General features: G+C 32.9%; 1 protein-coding gene across 1 annotated transcript in view; it reads left to right on the top strand.

Moving 5' to 3' along the window:
- The window catches only part of Sema3e (semaphorin 3E), a 234,557-nt gene that overhangs the window by 115,478 nt on the left and 101,280 nt on the right, over window positions 1–17,799 (top strand). Inside the window, exon 2 of the mRNA XM_076862550.2 lies at window positions 10,852–11,012. Coding sequence (XP_076718665.1) covers window positions 10,852–11,012 — 161 coding nt within the window. The remainder of the gene's footprint in view (window positions 1–10,851; window positions 11,013–17,799) is intronic.

The following is a 17,799-nucleotide window of genomic DNA, read 5'->3' as shown; positions in this document are numbered from 1 at the left end:
ACAAACAAAAATGTGACTACATTTTTAGTTTATTTGCTTCTTTGATGTTATGTAATGGATTATTTGTTGAAGAAAACATGTTGTAAATCAAAGGTTAATGAAATTATTGTTAGAGAAATGTACAAAATTCCAACAAAAACATAAGAAATTATACAATGTATTAATAAGTTATATATATATATATATATATATATATATATATATATATTATACATTACTCCTATCACTAAAATAATCAAATGTAAAATGAAGAAATACATGATAGACCTATTCAACTTATTCAACTTTTTAGCATGACTTCAATTTAAAATATAGATTGTAGAGAACACATTAGTTTTATAACAGAACATTTCTGAATTAAGATAAAAGTAAAATTGTACTTATGACTTAAATAACAACTAATTATAATAAATTACAGTTATGCACACATTAGTTATCTTTTGTATGCTCTGCATGTGCTATGCAAGTGGTATAACACTGAGCTACATCCTCAGCCCCATTGGGCACCTTTGTTCCCAAGTGGAAAAGCATCTTACAGAATGCATTCTGGAAAGTGATGGAAGAAAGAATTGTTGGATATATGTGTTAATGTGAACAAATGATGAAGTAAGCAGTTATCCATTTTTCTCAAACATAATTTTAAGAAAGAGTATACAGTAAATTTATAAAACAGTAGTATTCTATTTCTAAGCTTAAAATATTATGTGGGATCTAATCTGTGAAAGGGCACAATCCAGAAAAACTGGCTTTGAAAGTATTATTGTGAAATGAATTCTATTTACACATCTAACTTTAAAAGTAAGTAAATAAAACAAATGTAACTAAAGCTTTGTAACAACAGACCGTTCACAATTTCTCTTTGAACATTTTGAAAAGCAGGTGTTTGGATGATGGTCAGACCTATAGCAGACTAACTATTGTAATACTGAGAGCATTTTGTAGGACTTCTAGAAAACTGTTCCCCTTCTCCCCTCTTCTAAGTTTGTTTTAATGGAAAACATTACAGAATTATACATTTTCTTTGCTTCCTTAACTTTTGCTTTGACTGAATATTTAAGAGCTCTTATTATAAAACTTTTTAATGTCCAGAAACCAATGTACTCTCAAGTGTGGGGTTTAAAGGTTGGTTTGGAGTGAATAATTTTTTCTTCCAACTGAAAGAATCTATTCCACTGTGAGCAAAACTGCACCTTTCTTATTCCCATGTAACTGTCCAGATGAATAGGTGTGCCTAGGAATTTATCTTTTATCCAAGTTCAGACTTTAGAAGACTGAGAATGCTCCTTATCCACTTCAGGTTCATAATATTGTGTGTGTGATTTCAAATGCAGCTTTTTAAAAAAAGTGTTAATTGTCAAACTAGTTAATTATCCTGGGTAATCAAGAATTAACAGTACAGAAGAGGAGACTTAATGAGGAAAAAAGAGAATTAGCTCTGCTTACTGAAGTTAAAAAAAAAAAAGAGCACATTAAACATACCTTTCTATAATAGTTGAAGCACAATTGTGTACATTTAAGAACCCATCTTCTTTCATCTCTCAACCATGTCTTCACATGACATAAAACTTAACAGTTTGAAAAATCTTTCAACATACAGAATACAATGTAAAAATGCACAATGGACATTGTGAGAAAATAACAAAAAATAAAACCAAAGTACCCGAAGATATATGAAAGGATGCTTAAAACTTTACTAAAACTTCACATTAAATTTGTATTTCCTCAATTAAACCAGCAACAATCCTAAACTTTAATTATGTGGTTGTTAAGGCTAAGGAGGTACATTATAGTCTCACCTTTAGTAGTGGAATTCTAAACTGATATAATCCCAGTGGAGGCAAGTTTGACCATATTTATGAAAATTACAAATTTGTATATCTTTTGACCCACTAAGTTTAATTCTAAAAATTTATCCTACAAGTATACTTAGTGTTGTTTTAATAGGAAAATTTGAAAGAATTTAAATGCCTTTCATAAGTGATCCAAAAGTAGAATATTATGCAACTGAATCCTCTTTATATTTTGATACATAAAGACCTCCAAGATATTTTCAGTAAAGAAAAACAAGGTACAGAAGGGGGCTTATTTTATTATTCTCTTTGTGCATAACAAAGTTGAGAGTTTATAAAGATCTATATATTTTGTGTTGCTGGGAATCAAATCCACAGCTTTGTGCATGCTAGGTAAGGGCTCTCTCAATAAGCTACATTCCCCAGCCCAGGATATATACATCTTATTTGTTGCATTTGCATAAGTAAATCTGAAAGAGTGCTCAAGAAAGTAGAATTAAGCCCCTGAAGATAAAGGATTGAGAACCAGACAGAATCAGAGGACAGAACCAGATTGAGAACCAGATGAAGAGGTATCTAGGAGGGAGTTTATCATTATTAACATTGATATTCTTTGGGTTTGAACTATAAAATGTATTTACTTTAAAAAAAGTAAATTTTGCCCAGTTTTATCAAGTATATTAATGAGAACTCTTAAAACTAAAATAAACTTACAACAATAAAAAAATGAATGATACAAAAATCAGATTGTGTAATTTGTACAGGTTTATATCAATCTTTAATTTTTCTCCAAAACCCTAATATTTTCCAAACACAATAGATATTTAATGTATATTGAATTTTTTTCACTAAATTTAATTAAAATGTGTTATGCCAAGCCTAAAAAACTTAAATGAAAAAATGTTTACTTTAACTATGTAAAATTTCATATCTGTACCTCCTCCATTTAGGCCATAGATTTGTATCTCTGCCATGCACTTTGCTACTACCATTCACCCCACTTGCTTATTATAATAAATAAATAATCTTCAAACCTCCCTATCATTCTGTCTTGCCCCCTTCTGCCATTATGCACACCAAAATACATTTGGTATTTTTCAAGTAAATCTCGTCTTATAATTGCTCTTAAAAGCTTTGCCTTCTCCTTACATCTTGAACAACATGCTCTAGTTTACAAGGTCCTAAGTGATGCTGAAGAAAGTACTCTGGTACTTCCAGAGTGTAGGTTCAGTTGTGAAGGCTGTTCACATGGCACTTGCTCCTTTGGCCTCCAGTGAAATAAAATATCCTCATAATTAAACATTTAGCTGGAAATCATAAATAAATATTTAAATCATTGGCCTTTAGGGAGTATTATTTTATATTCTTCAATGTTCTTCAGTTAGATAATTTGAGTACATACACATACACACCTGTCATACATAGATAATAATTGTACACAAAATTGTCCCGTGGTGACCTCTTGTTCATACAGGAGTTCAGAGACCAATGTGTAATACTGAATAAAAATAATCTACTTAGGATGAGAATAAGGAATCTTAAAACTCTGCATACATTATGTTTCTTTAAAGAAATAATGACTGTTTAACACTATTCTTACATATGTTCGAACAATTTTACTTTTATTAGAAGTGGTTTATGATGGAAAATCTTGGAGCACTCCAATACCTATAATATACCAATGACTGTGAGAAAGAATCTAAATTTCAGGGAATAGATAAAAGGCTAGCCGCTGCTAACAGAGCAATCAAGGAATCATTGAGCCATCTCCTGTTACACTTTTTACCAAGTTAATTGTGTAGTGTTTTGTTTTGCTTTATTGTGCTGGAACCCAGGGCCTCACACATGCAAATATTCTGCCAATGAGCTACATCCCTAACCCTTATTTTTTTTTTTTTTTTTTTTTTACTTTTCAACAGTTAGCTTCTACATTATTACAAACCATTAATGATCACAAGTTAGATCTGTCAAAATCATCAAAACGTGTTATAAGAAATTGTCTTCATTTTTACCATTAAGAAGTTAAAAAAAAATTTCTAATGGCTATTTCCATACACCATTTTTGTTAATAATGCTTACTATATATATATACGATTCAATATTTTTCAGTTGAATTAACTTTAAGACACACATGGAATAAAATAATGGATTCAGAAAGTAATGACAAGTTTAGTTATAGTCCTGGACTTTAGGAAGTCCTTACTTGGCAGGTGACACTGGACTAAAAAATGTACATTTAAGAAGGAAACACCTCTGTCTTTAAAATCTATTTTTGTTTGAGAGTTGGAAAATACGTACTTGCTTCTCCCCCATTTTACACACAGAGGTGTGGAATTTAAATATATTTTGACAAAGTGTAGAGGTCTGTCTCTGTAATGTATTTATGTCAGAGAGTTTTAAAACTAAGTCCTTTGCAGGTTACAAAGAAAGGCCATGAGAGGAAATGACTAAATCCTGAGTGTATATCTTCATTGACAGCTGATAATTAGCATGCAGCTTAGCTATAATAATTAGTTCCCTCTTTAGAAAATTTCCGGATGAACTCTTAGTTGGTGCATTTCAGTTTCGTCTTGTTTCTTTGTCCCTTCCCTCCCCAAGTAATTCATGTTATTTTTAGAGTAGGAAGAACTCAAGATGAGCTCCCTCCTTCTTACTGAGTCAGCACTATCTATTATTTGTACTGTGTTTTCTGGAGATTACCTGGGATTAGAGTTTCTTTGTCCCCCTTTCCTGTATTTCTTTTTCTTTCATCCAGACAGCTTGCAGTAGTGCAAAAGGATAAAGACATTAGCCCTTGCTTGGTAAATATGCCAAGTCCATATACTATGATTTGGAGTTAAAAAATCATTAATATGACTTAAAGTACTGGCTCTAACCCTAAAAAAAAAAAAAAAAAAAAAAAAAAAAAAAAGCTGAAAAAGGGAGGAAAGCTTCTTGCTCCTTTATTTTGCCTTTAGTATGCTTGAACACACAAAAGAACTTTCAATATATTTTGAAACTCTGCAGCAAATCAGGTAAAACCATTTAAGAAATATAAAACAACAAAAAAACCCACAAATTTGTAAGTAAAAGCAACATGAAAAATTCTGTAGTTTTTTTGAGACTGTTTATAAATTACAAACTAATAGTGAATAAAATTGAAATTCATAGTATCCCAAATGTTCCTGTTGATGATGTTACTATGAAATTATTTTGAATTATTTTAATCCAAATTATCATACATTTGGAAAACTTTTCATTCTACCTCATTATTTATTTCAGGCTCTGAAAAAAATGCATTCAGTTTCTGATATATTATAATCCCTTAATAAACCACACTTTTTTTACTTGTGTGTATGAGAACACCCACATGGTAGATTGTGGAGTCTAGTTAATATGGAATAATATATTTTATATATCTTTAGATTTTCTGTAATAATTTTGTTTCTGCTTTTTAAAAAACCTTTGAATTGAATGATTTACCAAACTTTACTCTTTTCATCTAATTAATTAGTTTTATGTTTGGAATCATCTTTTTAAAAATAAAGTATATTTCAATTCCTAGACTTGCATTTGAATGAAGTAGATAAGACTGAAATTGAAAATATTCTCTTCTCTCTAATAGTGTGAGTGACTCTGACAATCAAGTTATTATTAGGGAAGATGGCTCAGATCAACTAATAAAAAAATCCAGATTTTATTTGTGGCAGATACTCTCCAACATGTAAAAAGATTGTGTTGAGAATCTGTAATCAGCAGGTCAAATTATTCAGTCTTCTAGAAATACACATTATAACAAATGTGTTACTGTAAATTTACTTATGAGTAAAGATAGATTGCATAGGTTTGCCTATGGAATTGAAACACATGCTTCATAATGACTGCTGTGGCTCCACGTAATTATAAGGACCACATTTAACTATAGATGAATAATTGATCACAAAGCAGCCAATCTAGAGGAAGCCAGAAATCTATGAATTATAGACACTGCTGAAATAATTATATGCCCTTTCCCTTAGGAATTTGAATTAAGAAGTATAGGAATTATTACCATACAGTGTTGAGGTGGAAGCTGGAAGGTTGTATATAGTTGGGTGTCAACAGACATATTTGACTGTGAGCAAATTAATGAAGAAGCATTTTGGAATCAGTACAATGAACAGTGGCATCAAGACAAGCAAGAAGCAAAGATGGAACATCTCCTCAGAGATCAATTTCTTTGACTTCTGTTTGTTTGCTCATTACCATGGGCCTGACTTTCTTCTATCTTTGGGTTTGAATTTTCCTAATTTGATCTCTATTTGTTGCAGTTAATTTCCTGACGATTGTGGCCACTAATGGTCATAAAGTTACTTTTGTTGCTCTGCATTTTAATATGTGTTCAGTTATATTATACTAAGGCTTGTAAATACATGTAAGGTGTGGAACATGACACATGATTTCATAGTGATATTGAGGGTCCACCATGTTATTTTTCAGCATTTCCCTTTAAACAACCTTGGGAGAGCCTTCCCTTAGTCCTTTAGACCATGTAATCCTCCTAAACAACTTGTATTTTTGTTTTGTTGTATTATCCTGACTTCTACTTTGAATTTTAGGAAGCCTGCAATCAATTTAGAGATTCATTTTAAGATACTAAAGGATGACCTAACTGTTAAAATGTATTCCAGTCTTCTCATTTCACTATTTTTCTCTTACAGTCTCCTCTAGAAATATATGTTTATTTGATTGAATATATTTATGCAAGAAATCTCAGATCCTTTGTGAGAATAAGTAAGTTAAATAATTGAATGAATACAGTAGAGCAATGAATTTGACATTGAATAAATAAAAATAAATAACTAATAAATGCATGCATCTTTTTAAAAAAGAAACCTTCTAATATAGAATGGGGCTCTGTATTCATTATCCCAGATTTATGTCTACAGCACAAATGCTTACCCACAAATGAATACTTTCACCTTATCCTGACAAAGTCAATGATGATAGAGAATTATAGCCAGCTGGGAAGGACTTTTTAGGGCTTAGAAAGAAGTAATGATCACAAACAAGAAAATAAAACCATTGCATTAATATGTTTTGCTAAATATTATGATTATGAAATAACATATCTACTGTAAAGTCTGAACTTAGGAATTCAACTGCTGACACCTTTCTGTTCTGTGGTATTGGTCAGGGTGAAGAGCAACAGAAATATTCAGTGCACTTCTTTCATATTCTAAAAGTGTTTAAAGAAAACTACACTCATTCATTCAGGGTTTTTTTTGACATGATATTCTTGACTTTATTTTTATTTATATATATTTTTTATGTGTCTTTATTAGTTATACATGACAGTAGAATGTATTTTGACATACATATATGGAGTATAACTTCTTATTCTTCTCTTTGTACATGATATAGAATTACATTGATCATGTAATCATATATGCACATAGGATACTAATGTCTGATTCATTTTATTTTTCCTATTCTCATTCCAGCTTCCTTCCCTTCATACCCCTTTGTCTAATCCAAAGTACTTCTGTTTTGCATCCCCCTGCCTTATTGTGAGTTAGCATCCACATATCAGGGAAAAGATTTGGCCTTTGGTTTTTAGTTTTTTAAGTTAAAAAAAAGTTTGGAATTATTCTAGGAAATATCTTCACAAAGGAAATGAAATTTCTTGAATTATTGGTAAAAGCATGTGATAATATTCAGCTTTAATGTACCCTAACATATTTTGGAAGAAATTTCTTCTGAGACCATATGGATAAATCAAGCTACACAATCTTCAAAATTCCATATAACAATAACAAAAACAATTATCTGACTTTATAATTATTTAAATATTCACACATTTAAAAGTTGTGAATGAGTGTTTAACACTTCCTTTAGATTATAGACAATGTGATAGACTTGTTCATTGACCATTCCATCCCATTTTTAAGTTTCCAAAATTATAGGGTCAGCACTGTACTTAGAAGTAAAACCATATACATGTTGGGTTTGTTTATTTTTATATTGTTTTATAAACTTCATATTAAAAACACAATTCAAAGAATTAAGAATTTTAAAGATCGAACACATATTAACACTTGAGGAATCCAATCTAAAGAGGTTAAGAGATTCTTCAAAGTTTCCATAGGTAAAAGGGCCAAAGCCAGGACTAGCATTTGGCTCTCAAGATTATCAGTCTATAAGAATTTTGGTAATGATATATACATTCATTGTGCTTTCATTCTCATGTTTTTATGGGTAATTTCAAAGGTTTTTTTTTTCTTTTTTCTTTTCATTATACTAGTATATTCCTGTAAGATATTCATTAAATTTCTGGGCACCTGAGTTTTCCCATCAGTGAAATAAAAGACAGTGGTTATTTAAACGGTTACACTGTGGTAGCTTACTGTTTGGGAAAAAATGTAAAGGTCACTAAAAGTGGATATTTACAAAATTTGCATTACTCTAATGCACACTTCAGTTCTTTACATTTGCATTCTTCAGTCTTTACATTTGCAATTCTTTAGTGCAGCTAAAGGAACATGTATGCATCTCTCTTTGTATAGATTTGGCCATAGAGAAGGGGAAATGGTCAGAAGAGAAGTTAATACATCAGAATAAAATAAGATTGATGATTTAATAAATAATTTATATTATTACTGATGAAGAAATAAAAGCTACCACTTTTAGACTATTGCAATTATAGTAAGCTTAGCAGAAACTGGCAATTCATAAAAACAAGAAGAAGTTAGTGTGTATTTTTCCACATGTAGATGGTAACAAAGGTACTAATGACCTCATCAGAAGTCAAAGTCATCTCTAGATTGAATTCACTCATGGAGTAACCCCTTTGATGATTGGTTTGCCTCTTGTTCCAGTGCAAACCTTCAAAAATATATTACTCCATTCTGGTAATATTTTAGATTAGGGCCCTCATATTTGAATTCTTTCATACTTTTATTTTTCAACAAATTTAATCTCCTAAATTTTGCCCCTTTGTGTATTGGCAAGTCTGTGGTCTAGAATCCTGCTAATTGTAGCGAATATGTGACCGTTCTTTGATCAGTTGCACCCATCCAGGTAATGATTTTCATGGAGTACAAAAACTGGAAAATTTTAGTTAACTATCAGTATAACTGGGGAAACTTTTATAGGAAAGAGTTCACTTAGTGGTACTGATATGAAATCATACATGTTTATAAAGACAAAATATGGTAGCAGCTGATAGCTTTCATCTGTATGTTTGTTTTGGTATTGGATACCATCAGTGCTTTTATGTGTAAATACCTTAATAAGGACAGCAGCATGATTTTTAACTTGACAAAATTAGTAAGTGGAAAAAAAAAAAAGTTGTGTTCCAGGATTCAAGATATTCTAATCTGTCAAATTCCTATTTTTTCCTCTCCAAATAAAGTACCTACTTTCTCTTCATCCAACCCTAACAACTTGTTCTCAAATTCTTTATTTAGGTGATAAACAACTCATCTCAAATTTTAACTTTATAAAAGATACCTAAGTTTTAACAATATTGCTTGTTGTAAACTCTAAATTTAAAGTTAATCCTACTCCAGAAAAACTTGGGCATCAACAGTAGCAGAATAAAGACTTAAACAAGGAGTACATTTTTAAAAGGAGGAGAAGAAAACATCTTTTTCAGAAACAGAAGATATAGAAGAGTGAATAAAATGCTCTCAATTTGTTGTATTTTCTTTTATCATCCGTATTTTAGTGTTCTGGTCAATAATGTTTTACCTTCTCTGTCAAAGACGTTTGACATTGACCTTTGGAAAAGGAAGTTACCTTCTAACTAACATTTCCAATGGGTCTCTTCAGAAACTCTTCACCATTCATGGTCTAATTTGGGGATAATACTCTTTCTCATTATCTCGTATATAATTTTACCAACTTTAATATTGAACTGCCATATGCAATTAAATACCTTCAACAAACAAATGTGCACATAAGAGAGGCTTGCCAGATTCTTATTCCTTATAATTAAGTATACATATCTAAAGCACATAAAATTTGCAATTTCTGACATAGGCATAAATGCATAAACATTAGCAAAATCACAATTGTGGAAAACAAACCCCCACTGTTAATAACTCAGTGTAGCCGTAACCTTGATTATTTTTTAGAATTGTACTATTGATTTTGACTGTGGCTTTCAATACTGATTTAAAGTAGAAACATTTTTTTTCTGAGTTGGTGTTCATCTAAAATTAAATGGACACGCTTTGAGAGTGTTTAATATAGATTTGGCATTTTGTTATACATAGAGAAGCTATAAAATGACTTTTCCACATAGCACTGAAGATTAAAGATTGTCAAGGATGATTTTTTTTTTTTTTTAAACATTGGGGCTGGGGTTGAGGCTCAGAGGAAGAGTGCTTGCCTAGCATGCTAGATTTAATCCTCAGCACCACATAAAAACAAAATTAAGGTATTGTGTCCACCTACAATTTAAAAATAAATGTTTAAAAAAACATAGAATATTTACCTTACCTATTACATTAGATTTAAATTTTTAGATTCATAAATTGGTAAAAGATTTTAATTTTCACACATTTAATTTATTGTCAGTTTGACTGTATAGTTGACCCTCTGTATCTGTGGTTTCCTCACCCCACAGATTCATGGATTTAAAATATTTTTTTAAAAAAAATATTCTGTCTATACTGAACATGTGAAAACTTTTTTCTTGTCATTAATCCCTTAACAATAGAGCATAACAACTATTTATATAGCATTTGTATTGTATTAAGGTGCTATATGTAATCTCAAGATGATTTAAAATATAGAGAAGAATGCACAAAGGTTATATGCAGAAACTATGCCATTTTATATAAGCAAACTAATCATCCTTAGGTTTAGTGTCAGAGCAGAGTGGGGCTGAAACTAATCCTCCATTGCTACTGAAGGTTGAGTATATATTTCTAAACTTTTTTGAATACTGAAGTTCAAAGTCTCTATAGCTATGAGAACATGATTGTTAACTAGTTAGTTCCAACAGGGTTGTAAATACAGTCAGGAGAAAAATGTTTGTTAAAGAGGTATTTGCATTTTCTCATGTGTTTAGTATATATATCTCTTTGCATTTCAGAGCTCTTGGATCTGAACAGAACATCAATATTTCATAGCCCTTTTGGATTTCTTGATCTCCATACAATGCTGCTGGATGAATATCAAGAACGACTCTTTGTGGGAGGCAGGGACCTTGTGTATTCCCTCAGCTTGGAACGAATCAGTGATGGCTATAGAGAGGTATTGAAACATCAAACTATTTTAGAAGGAAAAAAAAGGGGGGAATTGCAAGGATATTACTTGACTTGTTTTTTTCCATCATTTTGATCACTTTAAATTTTTGAATGATTACTTTATTGAAATAAAATTCAGAAGAAATGAAATCATTTTGTGAAACGTTTATAAATCATGTCTGAACTATTCTAGCACACCACTGATAATGCAGATTCCGAGACTTTTGCTTGGTGATGTGACATTCCTCATGCATGATGGCTCTTGTTACCACACCCACTGTCCTGAGAACTGAGTTGGAGGATGCTGAATTACTAGCAGTTCCTCTGGCCTTTAATGCTCTAATATTTAAGCTTGAATAAATATGGATATATGACATCAGTATATGATGTTATATTGATGCTGTCCATTGGTAACACCACTAATTCAGATGGTTGCTCCTTAAACCTGGTGGAATAAGGTATAACACTAAAATAAGTAAGAGCCCAACATTTTGCACAAGGTTAACTGTAAAAAGAAGAAAAACTGTTAACTAAACTGTACACTTAATTACACAGGGTTGAATTGAGTTAAATTTTTTGGCCTCATATCAGTTTTACATGAAACACGAAGAAATATATTTTTTGGCATAAATGTATATATGATATAATCTACTTTCTTTATAATTTATTTTTATATTCATGGAAATGGGCCATGTTCATGTTTTCTAAAGTCTTCTAAGAAAATATGACAAAAAGCAGCATCCCTTAATCCTTGCCAGTTTTTAATCCATTTTTTTCTGGTTGTTACAGCTATATTTCTATATACCATTCATGCATTAGGAGTTGGGACATAACTTGGTCATGGAGAGTGTGCTTAGCATGTTGAGGCCCAGGGTTCAATCCCAGTACCACCCCACCACCTTAGAAGCCCACATCTGTATACTCTTCCTGATTTACATTGTTGGTTTTAGACAATATATGTGAACCTTAGGGAGGATGAGGAGTTTAGTTTTCTGTTGCAGTAGCACAGTTCAAATATCTGTACCATATTTCACCAGCAATCCTCCAGTTACCTGCCCTCCATCTTCCCAATATACTATAACTCAAGTTTTGGTTAAATCTTATCTTTACACTACTATAAAATAGGGAAATAAAATTCACATCTTTCCTTTCTTAGCCTCCAGCCCTTTCTTCTTTCTGCAGTCTGTTTCTTCTAAAATTAAACATTATTACTTTTTAAAATCGGCTTAAATATTTGTGAGCTTTACTATCTTTTTCAACAGCTTCTCTACTGAAATTTTTACACTTTATTAAAAAATATGAGTCTTACCCTGTTATTTTACTAGAGTTTGTCCTACAGAATTTTGAGAATTATTGCTCCATTGTTTTCAAGCTTAGATATAACTGCTGAGAATTATGATGCAATTCTGATTTCAAAGTTTTGTAGATAAGCTGTTTCCTGCCACACTACTCCTGAGCCCAGGCATTTAGAATCCCCCTTTTAATATCTATTTTAAAGCTCTCCCATATTTTTTCTATCATCAGTCTTTTAAGCTGTCCCATATTTCTTCTACCAGTAGTCTTTTTCTCATCCATTGTGCTGGAACACAATGAACCTATCTAGGAGACACCCCATGGCCTCAGTTCTGGAAAATGCCCATTATTTCTCTGACATTTTTTTTTCTCCCACTCTGCTCTGGACTCTTTCTGCTACTGTTAGACTCCCCCTCCCTAACCCCATGGTTTGGGCTTACTGCTCAGTATTCATACTTTGAAATGTTTTCACTGATATCAACACCAATCCCCTTTTCACTCTCTAGACCTCTGATTTCTGAAAAGTTCTTTTTCAGGAATCAGCATGCTTATTGGCACCCCTCACCTTGCAGGCATTTGGATTTCTGTTTTTGCTAGTGTGTGAAGCCAGTCAGCACTTGTCCATATGTTTTAGCATTTCAAAAATGTTGCTGATATTTCTTTGGCGTGTACACTGCAGTCTTATTTGTCCTTTTGGATTATGCCATTTTAATTCTTTTACTATCATTTTAGTAGTTGCAGAATAGAGTAGAAACAATTATTGTATTTTACTCTAAGTCCTTCTTTCTGACACTTTAATTTTATTTCTTCTATGGTTCTCTTTTGATTTCAAACATGTGTATATTGCTTTTTCTCTTGCTTTCTACACATTCACGTGCGCGCGCATGTGTGGGTGCATACACACATGATCTCCTTCTAATTTCAATAGGATATTCTCTCACTCCTTGGATGGTCTTTTTCCCACTTCAGTCTTTACTATTTTTTCCCCCTCTCAGTGATATCATCTACATATGCTTATTTTATGCAAAGGAATCTTTAAGCTGGGAATCATAAGTAAGGCAGCCATAGATTGATCCCTTTATTAAAATTGTTAAAATATAACTATTAAACGATCTCCCGAGGGATATGGCATCCTAGAATATTAAGAATACTTGTGTCGAGCAAATGGCTCTTTACCATACTTGAACCAGAATCATGGAATACTTAGGAAGAGAATCCTTAGAATCCACATTTATAATGAGTGTCTTAGGTGACTTCATGTACACAAAACCTCATAACAATTTTTCTGAGCTATTGTTTCCTATGTGCACCTTGAGACCAAAAAATAGCAGCTTTCCACTCTAAAGTTATTCCCCTTCAGAGTAGGGGGAATTGAATCACCTACTTATTCTCATTTATTGTCTTGGCCTAATTGTACCCTCAGGCCTTTAATGCCAGAAGATAGGTTATTATGGAGGAAATGACCTGTAAAAACTATGTAAGAGGGGGAGACCTGGAGAGTGATGTGGTTTTATGAACTGCCTCTTAGGGAACTAAATAGAGTAATATGTGACCATTCAGCTTCAGGGTGCATCTAGCAAGGATGTTATGGAGAGTAGCTATAAAAACTATTAAATTGAATAACTTTCCTGCATTTGGGGTAAATCCTTGTTCCATGGGACCCAAAGTTCATACATTTTGATGGGGGGCTTTTTAAGTAATACAGTTAATTCAAAGTTACAAAATCATCATTACTAAGGCCCCTCTCAGGTCCACAATAAGGGCAAGTCCCTGGGAGGAGCCCTGTGGCTTATACTTTGTTAACATAGATGTAGCTTTACCTCACCTATATTTCTTATTGTGCCTGGTTCTCCAGAATGATTAACAATAAACTGAATATACCTTTTGTATATCTTTTCACTTACACCAAAGTCAAAATGAGGTCTACTCCATAGACATTGTTTAAAGGAGTGGGCTTAAGATAGGGTTGGTCTCTAGGTGGTCTACAGGCTCTGGAGATGTTATGTATTTCCTTTGGGCAAAGCTCTCCTGTCTTGTCTGGACTTGACTCTCATTCGATTGTCTATTATACTTTTAATCCATCCATCCTGCTTTGCTTTTTCTATCACTGATTTCTTAATCCCTGTGTCTCTGTTTCTGCCTTGGAATAATATATATTGACACTTTGAATAATTCCTAGTTGGAGAGGGTAGTGTCCTATGCACTTTGGGACCTTTAGCTGCATCCTTGATCTTTACTCAATAGTTGCCAGTTGTGTGACAGTCCTCCCCATAGCCACACACACACACACACACACACACACACACACAAAGTATCTTCAGACATTGCCAGATATCCCCTGGGAGGCAATATCATCATGACTCAAACTACTACATCTAGTCTACTTTCTCATAATCTGGATGCAGATCCTTTCATAAAGACAGACAGACACACATACACACACACACATACACACACACACATACATACACACACACACACACACACACAGAACCTTAACTATAGATCTACCTAGTGATACAAATTCCTCCTCTTTAAATCAGTCTTCTTGAAAATATGACCAAAGCCCATTTTCATCACTATCTGACTTTCTATTTATTTATTAGTTTTGTATCTTTTTAAATATATTTAAATTTGATCCATAAAAGATATAAGTAGCATAAATACATTAGAATGTATAATAATAAAACAAACATCTACAAAACCACCAGTCAACTCAGAAATGAGAATATCATCAAACCCACTACAGGGATGGCTACCTTTGTCTTCTGCCTATTTCTCCCTACATCCCTTTGATGCATGGAAGCGGTTGTTACCTTGGGGTTTATGTTCATCTTTTCCTTGAATGTTATTTAGCTTTTCATGCTGTGACCAAAATATCTGGCAATAACGACTTAGAGGAGATAAAGTTTATTTGGGGCCCACGGCTTCAGAGGTTAAGCCCATGGTGGGCTACACCATCTCTGCATCCTAGGTGAGGCAGAACACCATGGTGGAAGGGTGGAGACAGAAGAAAGTTCCTTAGCTCGTAGTAGCTGGGAAGCAGAGAGAGAAGCTTGGAGCCAGGAGGACAGGATACAATCTCCAAAGGCACATACATCCCCAGCATCCCACTGTCCCCAACCATATGAAACTGATATCCAATAGTATGTTGCAGTCTCCTGGGATTACTTCTGGTTTTTCTGTTCTTTTATTTAGTGTCATTTTTTTTTTCAGTTCCATCATGCTACTTCTGCTTCTAGCTTATTTACTGATAGAGGGAGAATAGTAAATTAGGAGCATAACTCCAACTTTGAAACTGAAATCCTGGCTTTGCATATATAATACATGGAAAATTCCTTAATCTCTGTGCCCCTGTTTCTGCATTTTGTAAGAGGGAAAATATTAGTCTTCTCTAAGGATTAAAAAAAAAGGTTAATTTTTGACAAGGACCAAGTACAGTGTTTGGCACCCAGTGAGCACCATGTATATGTTCTTATTGTTCACTTTGACCTCTGTGTAACATTTTCCTTCATATAAACATATCACAATTTATCTTCAGTATCTGAGGACAGTTGGTTGGTTTATAGTATTTGGCTTTGTCAGAGTTGCCATGATTATTCTGGTAAACATCTCTAGAGGCACAGATACATGAAAGCTCTCAGGGTATGTATGCAGTAGAATTGCTAGTGATAGTACATGTGAATGTCACTTGTACAAAATGATGCCAAATAGCTTTCCATTGTGTTTACATGAAGTGTGACTCCCTCCAGCAATGTGTAAGTTGTCAGTGATCCACATACACCCACATTTCACCCCAGTGGACTCCCCAGTCTACATATTTCTCAATACCCTTCTCTTGATTTGCTTGTCTCTGCACCAATAATTTATTATTTTAACAACTATAATTTCATTTTTAGTTATTTTTATTTTATTATAAGTTTAATAACTATTATTATTACAGAACACAGAGTATGAAAATTAGAAAATACAGTGGAAAAAATGATCACATTCTATAATACCAAATGTGAAGTGCTCTGAACAGAAATAAAGCAGCTTAGATAGATAAAAGAGGAAAGAAGTTGACAGGGAGAGCAGGGTGGTTAGAAAAAGATATTTTAGGGAAGTGATGCTCAAATAAAATGCCCACTAACCATATTTCAAGACTCAGTAACTAATTGTGGCTCATGTTACCACATTGGGCTGCAGAGGTAGAGAATTTACATCAGAGTATGAAGTAAAAGTTGATGTAAGAACCAGATCATTGAACCAGCAAAGGATAAGACTGATTGCCCAAGTGATGGTTGATGAATAATTGTTGTGAAGAGGATCTAAGATTTTTGTTTTTTTTTAAATCATCAATTAAATAATAGGGAGAGAAATATGAAGTGTGATGGTAGATGACTATAGGAAATGACAGATGGTGTGGCTGTGATGACATGCACTTCAAGTAGCTGGGTTTTCATTTTTGTTATTATATTTTAAATGATGAGTTGAAGAGAAGGAAGATTAGTTTGGAAGAGGCAAGAAGAATCAGTCAAAATATCTTCCTCACTGTGCATTCTGAATAAAAAAGCCACCACCTTTAGAGATGCCTGGTGGAGATACAGTTGTTTCAGTGGACAATCTGGTATTAATTACACGAAGAAGGCAAAGGAACATGGGAAAAACTTGACATTACAAGGGATTTTGCTAATGATGTTCTAGGGGCTGTAACAAAAGTTTTGAACCATTCAAAAGAGTGGGGTCAGATTGGGGGCTGACTAGAGCCATATGAGTTGGGAGTCCAAGTTTTGATTGTTGGCCTGGGGTGAGGGTCAGTGATTCCTGGGGTGCTGTAGTCAACAGGGATATGTCATGATGGGTTAGCCCTGTTGATCCTTCAGGGAAGATGAATGACCTTAAATTTTAACTTCGTTTATAAAATGAATGCATCAGGCACATAGGTTCTCACTTTTTCATCAAGGATCTACTGTGTTCTGTGAGTCTTTATTTCTCCTCTCTTGCTACATTGGAGATACTCTGTCTCCTTTTATGAAAGGCAGTCATTCTGCACATGCTCTGAATCTGTTGACCTTTTTTAGGAATTGTTTGTTTTCTATCTTTTTGAATTATCATTCCTCTCTTTCTATAAACTCAACGAAAATGTGATTTTACATAGGAGTTCATAACATTTCTGTGTGTCAGATATCTGTTTGGCAGTCATGACAAAGCCTATGGACCCTTAAATGTATAAACATAGGGGTTGAAATGCAAATATCAAGATACTACTCTGTAACAACAAATCCCACTATTATATATTATTGTAATCTATCAATTAAAAATTGCATTGTTAAAAATAAAAACATTAAAAATCACCACTTTAAAATTTGCTACAAATGAATATATTGAAATATAGCTGTCATAATATGAAAAATAACTTGTGATATAACATGTGGCTTCTTTATTGATCTATTAAATAATAAGATCTTGCAACAGATCTCATAAGTTTCATAATTTCAAATTAATGATGATTACTAATA

Source organism: Callospermophilus lateralis, chromosome 1, assembly GCF_048772815.1.
Source record: "Callospermophilus lateralis isolate mCalLat2 chromosome 1, mCalLat2.hap1, whole genome shotgun sequence".
Classification (NCBI taxonomy): Eukaryota; Metazoa; Chordata; class Mammalia; order Rodentia; family Sciuridae; genus Callospermophilus; species Callospermophilus lateralis.
Note: the sequence above shows the minus strand (reverse complement) of the source record. Positions and strands in the feature narration are given on the sequence as shown.